General features: G+C 28.5%; 1 protein-coding gene across 1 annotated transcript in view; it reads right to left on the minus strand.

Annotated features, from left to right (window-relative positions):
- Window positions 1–8,212: 8,212 nt before the first annotated feature.
- LOC119676383 overlaps window positions 8,213–10,198 on the minus strand; it is a 2,760-nt gene continuing 774 nt past the window's right edge. Inside the window, exon 2 of the mRNA XM_038087620.1 lies at window positions 8,213–10,188. Within this exon, the coding sequence (XP_037943548.1) occupies window positions 8,213–10,188 (1,976 nt within the window). The remainder of the gene's footprint in view (window positions 10,189–10,198) is intronic.

The raw sequence follows: 10,198 nt of genomic DNA on the forward strand, positions 1-10,198 counted from the left end.
AAAATAGGCCTGGATCAATTATAATAGAAAAAGGAGAAATGTGCTGGAAAATATCCATTGCAGTTCCAATTCTCTAAAATTTTTTCAAATACATATATGCAACTGTGAACGTTTATATTTTCTAGAACTTTTTCAAATATATACTATGAAAAAATATATACGTGTATACTTTATATTTGAAATATTTCATATAGAATAATGATCTTAAACATTTCTACAAAAAATTCTTCAGCGTTGGTAATCCAGTGTCACACTGGCCAGACTTTGGCAAGATTTTTGCATAAGGTCTCATATTTTTACTAACGTATTCAAATTTCTGTTAGCAAATAAAATTTGCAAATAATACGTTTTTTCATACGAACATAAGTCTCATATCATCGCTTAAGTCTCGCCAATGTAAGCACCAAGTAAAGCACAGGTTCTAGAAATACATCCCCTTTCTCCATTTCTGCAGACGTTGCAGTGATCGATTACTTATTTTATTATTATTATTATTTTCCAAGATTTGGCTCTGCAACCTTAAAATCTATGGTGCCCTATTCATGGCACTAACGTTTTCTTCCAAGTTCAATTTCCTCGACAAATTGTAATACTGAACCTACTTCAATCAGTCTTATTTCCTTATTTGATTTAAGATTTCCTTCCTCGTATTTGTTTTGTTTATTCTTACGACTTAAGGGCGAGTCATCTGAAATCCACAAAACCTGAAAGCACCAACAGTTACTTTAAAAAAACGTTGATGTGTGTTAATATACAACATTTAGAGTAGACGCGTTAAAACCAAAGTGGTCCGGAGTATTTCCAAATTTCCAATCATAAATGAAAAATGAAATCATTATTTATAGGTCCAGTCTGGGTGCTATTAACGGTAACAATTCAAGTTGTTTTCATTTTTCCAGAAGTATGCTGCAAACATGGCTCAGATAGCTCTTTCTTCAATATGAATGGATGCCTAATGGATGAGTCAATTTGAGTCAATTTTTCTCCAAGTTCGATCATTTCTTTTATTACTCGTAACAGAACTAATAAGATTAAACAGAGCCCCATAAGTTTGCGCTTTGTAAATACCGTATATTTTTCTGCATAATTATTTGATGAACATACATTAGGATGCGGTACTGTAGCTATATGTAAGCCTTACACAGTCTTATTGGTTCTTACGATACTATAATCAACAGGATCTCGATATAGATTTGTAATAGGTATTATTGAATATATATATAACTTCATTAAATGTATGCATAGGGTTTTTTAAATATTACAAAAAAAAATTCTAATATCAAACATGCTATAGTATATAACAAATTTCATAAAAAATAAATTTAAAATTTAAAAATACTTTCGAATAGCTTCTTTTTTTAACTCTTAATCATTTTATATCGGTTACAGTCCATTTAATTTAAAATCAATACTCGTATGTTTTAAATATGTGTTGCCATAAAATTATTAAAACTCAATTGTAGTGAACAATATCATTTTAATATACAAGATATATGCATACATATAGCCATACTCGTATTGTTAAAATTGAAAATAATTAAATTTTGCTGAAAATATTAAAATAATATTGCACCACAATAGGCTAAAGACATCTTTTTTTCCGTTGTTACTGAAAGCAACAAGCAACAGAAATATCCCAGTAGAAATATGTGGCAACACTATGCATAATAACAGACTTCTATTGAATGAATAATATTTTATAAGTTATTATTAAAAGATAAATTACATGTAAGATTCAATTTCTCTAATATATATGTCATATATAAACTCTTAGTATAATACTAGACGTTAATAGTTTGATTACTATTAGGAAATACAGAGACAAAATAGTTCAGCTTAAAGTATCTATTCAAACAGATAACCAGTTTTTTCTATAAATTTAAGGCAGAAACGTTTATCTTTATATTTATCTTTATATAAGATCATACTCCTCAGTATGTGTAGAATTGAATTTTAAACATATGAGGTCTCTGGTTTTAAAATTCTATAGGTCCCTTAGTATGACTACTACTAGAAAATATGGATATGAATTATTTCAGCTTAAAGTATGTATTCAAAACAAATAACATAATCTACTATTTCTTTGAATTTAAGATGGATATATTTATTTTTTGTATGAGTAAATAGCACTCATAGGTATTTGTAGAATTTTATATTGAAAATATATATTGTCTCTAGTTCTAGGAGCCTATGGGTCACTTAGTCTGACTATTGCTAAAACACACTGCGGTGAAATACTGCTTTTCCGAAATAAACATGGAAGCCTTTTTTTTTGGGTACCCTTTACTTATCAGTAGATAAAGAATTGAATAGGTATATACTGTCTGTAGTTTTAAGGGCCTATAAAATACATAGATACACAGTCAGTTTATTTTTGGGGCAGAAAATAATTATTGTTTAGTTTGCGTTAAATGTAGATTTGTTATAATATCTATCGTCATAAGATTTTCTCTGTGAGTCGTTTATAAGTTTTACACGTTACAATAAGGTATAAAAGTATATGCAGATATGTACTATGACCATGCAATATTCGGAAAATAGATTCAGATTCTTAAACTACTTCACTAGATAAGATTTATTTTACATTTCACGTTAAGATACATATTAGATCATACTATATAGTGTGCATGAACTAATGGGGTTTCAGAATTCAGGTGCAAGAATGTTTCACGTGTCGTGAGCGTTATTGGTCACTACTAGGTACCTAAGCTAAAACTAGACATTTTTATTCCTTAGTGAAATGCTTACTTGATTCAAATGACATATTGTATATCAATTATAATAATGAGAGGATTTAGCACCGAGATTTTATCGTCTGTTGTACCAAAATCATGGACTTAGAATGACTTTCTAAATTTCACTTTCTCAGTATATAGTAGTTTTATTGTTTTATTTTTCGGAGTATTAAATCGTCATCGGGTTATATGTATTCAACCAGGAGTTGAAGGGTATCTTCACAATCTCTTCTCTCTGTTTGCAGTACCTGCAAATTCCACTCAAAACTATGCCAATTTTTGTAATTGTTAGGTTAACCGAAAGTATCTTGTTATAAATTATAAGTTACTCTTCATTAGGTTCTAATAATCGAAAATATTAGATGAACCTTAAGATTAGACCTCAGATTAAAGGTCGCTAGGTTGGTATAGTACACCTTCTTTTTCTTTATCTCTATTAATAGGTAGGAAAATATTTTACTTATTCACATAGCTTTAAAGTGATTCGGGCATACAAATCAGGCTTATCATATTATTAATCGAAATCGATCGTTCTACAAGCAGTCCCGGAATAAGATCCCGCTTTTAGAAAGTAACTTGTAAATATACTTTCATATCTGAATACTTGAGTATGACTTAATGCTTATATTCAGCTATAATATCCTTCCTCTTGTATTTTGTCCTGGGTTATTTGTTGGCAGCTTTTGTATGCATGGATACAATCCAACCATCTATGCACACATGCATAACGCATGGACATACACTTCTCCATTGATGTGCTCCAAGCAATGTCAGTCATGCATGCTAATACCATTTCTGTTGCCGTTGCTGATGCTGCAATTGTTGTTGTTGCTGTTGTTGTTGTTATTGGAGTACTGTTACTGATGCGATGATGATGTGCGTTGTGCTGTGTTGTTGCGCTCTGATCTGGAAATACTAAAATTCAAATTTAATTTGCATATCGATTCTTGACAGTTTTGGATTTTTAACACGTGGTCATGTTCACAAAATTTGTGCAGCAAAAATAGAATTAAAGAATTAAAAAAATTATAAAATATACAAAAAAAAAAAAATAATAAAAAAATAAGTGAATAAATTAATTTTTATGAAATACGTAAAATTTTAAACTTAATTATAGATTTAATTCGTCATTTAAAAATAAGAATAATAAATTTATTGAGGACAAAGCGAAAAAAAGCAAGGAAATCTTTAAGTTATGTCTTTAAAATACTGGCGAGATTTTAGTATACGAGTATGTTTGTAATGTATAAAAAGTATGAGTTTGTATTTATATCAATTATTTAATATATAATTCATGCTTATATAATATATATGAAACTATTAATGCACAGAACATCCAGAACAACCTGAAAAAAATTCAGATGCTATATAACACCTCTTCTTATCTCTACCATTTTAAAAAATAAATATAAATTTAATATTATTTTGAATTATCATAATAAATATCTATAATTTACCTATAATATTCGTCAAAAATGCAGTTATGGTATAGTGCTTTAAGAATTAAGAACCACCCCGATGTTATTCAGACTTTGTGATATATCAATGAGGTATAAAAGGCAAATGAGGTTTTGCAAATTTAACTTAATTATATATGGATTAATTAAGACAGTGTTTCATAGCGATATTTATTTTATAGTACTAACCTATATTGTCTACTCCATTTGAAATATAATTTAGATATAGAATATAGATATAGAAATCAAATTTGTTAGTTAAATTTAAGTACGAAAATGAAAAAGAGAAAAATGAAGGTTTATATTCTGGTCTACCTATGTGATACCATGCTTTTAAGGAAACTTAGTTGTTATAGGGTATCACTTTCTGTAGATCACATCCTGCAAGTGGCCACGCTTAGCTAAAATGGCGTTATGTGTCTATGTTTAGGCATTTTCAATTGAGTTGCCAATATTTTGACCACTGTTTCTAGGTAAATGTTGGCCTTAAGTATATATAGCGTTCTTGGCTTACTAATATAAACCTTTAATTTCAAGTAGCCTAAAGGCAAAAGTCGAGAGATGTCAAAGATGGGAGTCAAAATATCAATAAAGCGGAAAGCAACTGCTTCAATGAATTCGTCTAGCGTTTTATAATTTATAATACAAATAATAATACAATACTAATACTATAATTTATAATAATAGTACAATAATTTATAATACAAATAATTTATAATATAATATTATCTATGTTAACTCATGAGGTTTTGTTTGCTTTAGCCTTCTTAGTTCATTGGTAATATCCAGCAGTTGAATGGCTTTTACATTGATGTGATTGAGTAACAGTTAGTTATATATTGTATATTATGATGGTAGAGGAGCTTTATATTCCTTGTTTATGATACTTTTATAAACAAATATCAATTACCCGTGCAATATTGCTAATTGTTGTTTAAAATTTTTAATGCGAAATGCCTTTTTTAAAGCAGACAGTTCTCTTTAGCAGTCAGTCCCGTCTTTGATAGAATTATCACTGCATATAAAAATTTTTTGTAAATAAATTTATTTATTGTTTTTATTTAAAATAATTTTAAAATAGTTCAGAACTCCGAAATGTGTAGTTCTTTATTTATTTAATTTATTTTTACAGTAATTTGCAAAATATAAAATAATATAATTAAACAGATGTCATGTATATGCTGTCAAGGCTTTCAGCTCAGTTCCTGAGGGCAGGCAGCTATTTAAATACTAAAAACTATATTTTTATCTATGATAAAATCCTCTTCCTTTTTTTCAATTCAAAATTCAAGCAACCGAAGGCAAATAGTTTCTTATTCTGTAATTTAGCATTTCAAATATTTTTATTTTGATGAGAATATTTTTTCAGTTTTTGTATATATTAAAGTTATTTTCTATTTTAGCAATTTAAATGCATAAATAATTTCAATTTATTCTGGTCGAAGGCTGGCTAATAAATAAATGATTTTTTGAAGTTGTAATTATACAATACAAACGATTATTTACATATTAAAAATATGTTTTCATAGAATTTCTAAATACAACCAGAAATTAACATTTCCGTTCATAAAATGCAAACTAACTCACCAAATAAAAAAATACACAAAAAATATTTGTAAAATATTTAATGTTTTATTTTATTGCATAAATGAATAAATTTATAAAAATATTGTAATAAAAAAAAAATAAGACAAGGAAGCATAAATATTACACAAAAACTAAAATATTGCAAAAGTTAGATAGTTCCAGTAAATAAAAGATATTAAAAATATTTAATATAATTGAGTGAATTATTGAAATAAGTATTATTGCTCTTAAAATGAATGAAATTTTTTAAAGAACGCTGTATTTTTGAGGTATTTTTGATTCATTTCCATTTTTACTAGAAATACAAAATGCAACCAGAAAAAATATATTTCAACATTTTTTGGGTCACTTTGTAAATACTTAAGTAAGATACTCTATGTATCTACATAAAGAATAAAAATTCAAATATTATTAAGAGGTGATCTACTATTGATGATTTAAAAAAATATAATAAAAACAATGGCATTTGTAAAATTTTTACAGCTATGTAAACAAAAATTTGATATAAATTTTTTGCTATCTTTTGAACATTTTGAAATATATTTTTGTTATTTTAGTTTTATATCACATTTTTTATTTTTTTTTTAACTAAAAACAATTCAGTTTGCACCATTTAAAATGGAAATAGATAGAATATGAATAGATTCAGTTGTAGATATAAATATACTTGCAATGAAGACCATTAAAACTAGATAAATTAATTCAATAAACTGTCTTCAAAATCAATGACTATTATAAAAGACTTATACATATGAACAGAAAATCTTATTATACACATTTAATATAATAATATATTATTCTATATATATGTGTGATTAGCAAAGATTTTAACTAATGCCTCGTTTCCACTAGGTCATTTTCAATGTCAAATATTGTCAGTATAATGAAAACGGGTAGTCATATGATATCATATACGCATTCTTCTCATGTAATGAAAACGCATTTGACACACCCGTCAATTATAATTGTCATTTAAAATGACATAGTGAAAACAAGGCATAAGAAGTAGTAGAAAGGAAGACCTCGACGAAACTAGTCGAACATATTTGATACTTATATTTTAATTAAATCATATTTTCTATTAAATAAATCAAGCCCACATACAAGTAGGTGTCAGAACCCACGATATATAACAATCAAACACTTTCGATTTGATTCGTCAAACACTTCCTTTCTACTGCTTCTTTTCTACTGTTTCTTTTCTACTACTTCTTAGCTAAAAGCATTGCCAACCCCACATATATAACAATAAAATCTAAAACCAATAACAAAAACTATATAATTTCGATATATTTTATATTTAAGTACCAATATTAATCAAAAACTTCAATAATGAAATATTAAAAACATATATCAATTTTAATTACTATAGAATAGATTCTATAGTATAGATATAGATTTTATAGCTATATTCCTATATCTAGACTTAACTTAATATTGCTTACAACATCATCTCCGCGCCTTTTTCTCATTATCTTCGATTTGGCTGATATTTTTTTATAAGCTACTTTAATAAAATTCAAAGACCCACATTTTGGGAAAAATTTTTTTATTTAGTTGATGGTAGATATGATAAGATATAATTAATTTAGTGTGTTGAAAAAAAAAATGTACAAATGTTTTCTAATATAATATACCTCCCTTGACATAATACAGGCCAAGTCATTGGTCGAAGCAAACTATTAATAGCGATCACTATGGAAAATATTATAGTGATCTATTATTTGTGCTAAAATGGACTTTGTTATGCGATGTCACAACTCTAACTAACGATGCAAAATTTTAAATAATTCAACATATATAAATGCAGTATACTAGTACTATCCAGATTTTGCCACGATCAAAGTTTTCACAAGCAAATCTACAAATACACAATTTAGGAATAAAATTTTAACTAATGCAGAATTTTGGTCAAAAAAGAATTTTTTCCACAAATAATAATGGTAAAATGCTACTGTAACGATCTAAATTTTTATTTCTAATATTAAATAAGCTTTGGTCAGTTTCAAAATTAGATATAAGTACAAATAAATACCAAGCAACTTAAGATTATCTTTAAAAAAAATAACACTTGACCAGTATCTATCAATATGTGAAGCAATTCATAACTTTAGTAATAGTAGTATTCTTTTGATCCCGGCCATAGCAAAAACTGTTCCGAATGAATACCTTATAATAATAATAATGATTAAAGATTTAGATTTATTTATTTATTTATTAAGTACTTATTAAGTATATTTTTTTATAAGTCGTTAAAGCTTTAATAATATACCTACAGTATTAAAATTTTTATCGAAAGGATAAGATATATATTACTTGTTTTTTAAATTCAGAGCATTACACGCAGCTAGATCTGTATAGCTATTTATTGTTTTGATTTGATTATTTAATTTTGATACAACTAAATCATTTAATTATTTGACGACCAAATTTTTACTTGGTTGTTACTTTCTTTGATATAAAGATATGTATTCGTCTCCACTTTTCGTAAAGTGATAGCTTATTATTGTGTTTAAAAGATGCTTCCATGCTATGCGCAATTTTTGGAGGCTCATGAGTCATGAAATTTTGACTGTTTGATGGTTGGTCGGCATCTTCCATATTTACATTCACGTTATTTGCACTTCTTTGATGTGCATGTGTTATGATGTTTTGACTAGTGGATGGTTTGTCGTTATCTTCAACCCTTGCTTCCACGTTAGCTGAACGGGCTTGAAGTTTATATATCAAAATATTTTGGTTGCTTGATGGTTTATCGTCATCTTTAACAAATGTTTTCACCTCAGCTGAATACGTTTGTTTTTTATTTGACGAAATACTGCGACTAGTTAGTAGTTTGACATTATCTTCAACGCATGCATCCGGATGTGAATACTTTTGATGTTTATGAGTCAAAATATTTTGGCTGCTTGACGGTTTAACGCCATCTTCAACAAGTGCTTTCATGCTATGCGCAATTTTTTGATGCTCATGAGTCATGAAATTTTGACTGTTTGATGGTTGGTCGTCATTTTCTATACTTACATTCACGTTATTTGTACTTCTTTGATGTGCATATGTTATGATGTATTGACTAGTGGATGGTTTGTCGTTATCTTCAACAATTGCTTCCACGTTATTTGTACTTCCTTGTTGTACATGTCTAATGGATATTTGACTGGTTGGTTTGTCGTCAACTGCTTTCAAGGTATTTGTATTACTTTCCTGTGTACGTGTAATTGATATTTGACTGGTTGATGGTTTGTCCTCATCTGCTAAACTTACGTTCACGTTACTTGCACTTCTTTGATGTGCATGTGTTGTGATGTTTTGACTGGTTGATGGTTTGTCGTTATCTTCAACCCTTGCTTCCACGTTAGCCGAACGCGCTTGAAGTTTATATATCAAAAAATTTTGGTTACTTGATGGTTTATCGTCATCTTTAACAAATGTTTTCACCTCAGCTGAATACGTTTGTTTTTTATTTGTCGAAATACTGCAACTAGTTGGTAGTTTGACATTATCTTCATCGCATGCATCCAGAAGTAAATACTTTTGATGTTTATGAGTCAAAATATTTTGGCTGCTTGATGGTTTAACGCCATCTTCAACAAATGTTTCCATGGTATGCGCAATTTTTTGATGCTCAAGAGTCATGAAATTTTGACTGTTTGATGGTTGGTCGTTATCTTCCATATTTACATCCACGTTATTTGCACTTCTTTGATGTGCATGTGTTATGATGTTTTGACTAGTGAATGGTTTGTCGTTATTTTCAACAATTGCTTCCACGTTATTTGTACTTCCTTGTTGTACATGTCTAATGGATATTTGACTGGTTGGTTTGTCGTCAACTGCTTTCACGTTATTTGTATTTCTCTGTTGTGTATTTGTAATTGATATTTGACTGGTTGATGGTTTGTCGTCATCTCCTAAACTTACATTCACGTTATTTGCACTTCTTTGATGTGCAAGTGTTGTGATGATTTGACTGGTTGATGGCTTGTCGTTATCTTCAACCCTTGCTTTCACGTTAGCTGAACGCGTTTGAAGTTTATATATCAAAATATTTTGGTTACTTGATGGTTTATCGTCATCTTTAACAAATGTTTTCACCTCAGCTGAATACGTTTGTTTTTTATTTGTCGAAATACTGCGATTAGTTGGTGGTTTCTCATTATCTTCAATGCATGCCCCCATCTGAGCTGAATGCGTTTGACGGTTATTTGTCAAAATATTTTGGCTGTTTGGTGGTTTATCGTTATCTAGAACATATGATTCCACCTCAGCTGAACACGGTTTTTGTTTATTTATCAAAATACTGCGACTGGGTAATTTGTCATTATCTCCAACACATGCTTCAACTACAACTGAATGCTTTTGACAGTTATGCATCAAAATATTATTACTAGTAGATGGTTTGTTATCATCTTCAACAAA

Source organism: Teleopsis dalmanni, chromosome 2, assembly GCF_002237135.1.
Source record: "Teleopsis dalmanni isolate 2A chromosome 2, ASM223713v2, whole genome shotgun sequence".
In the NCBI taxonomy this organism is placed as follows: Eukaryota; Metazoa; Arthropoda; class Insecta; order Diptera; family Diopsidae; genus Teleopsis; species Teleopsis dalmanni.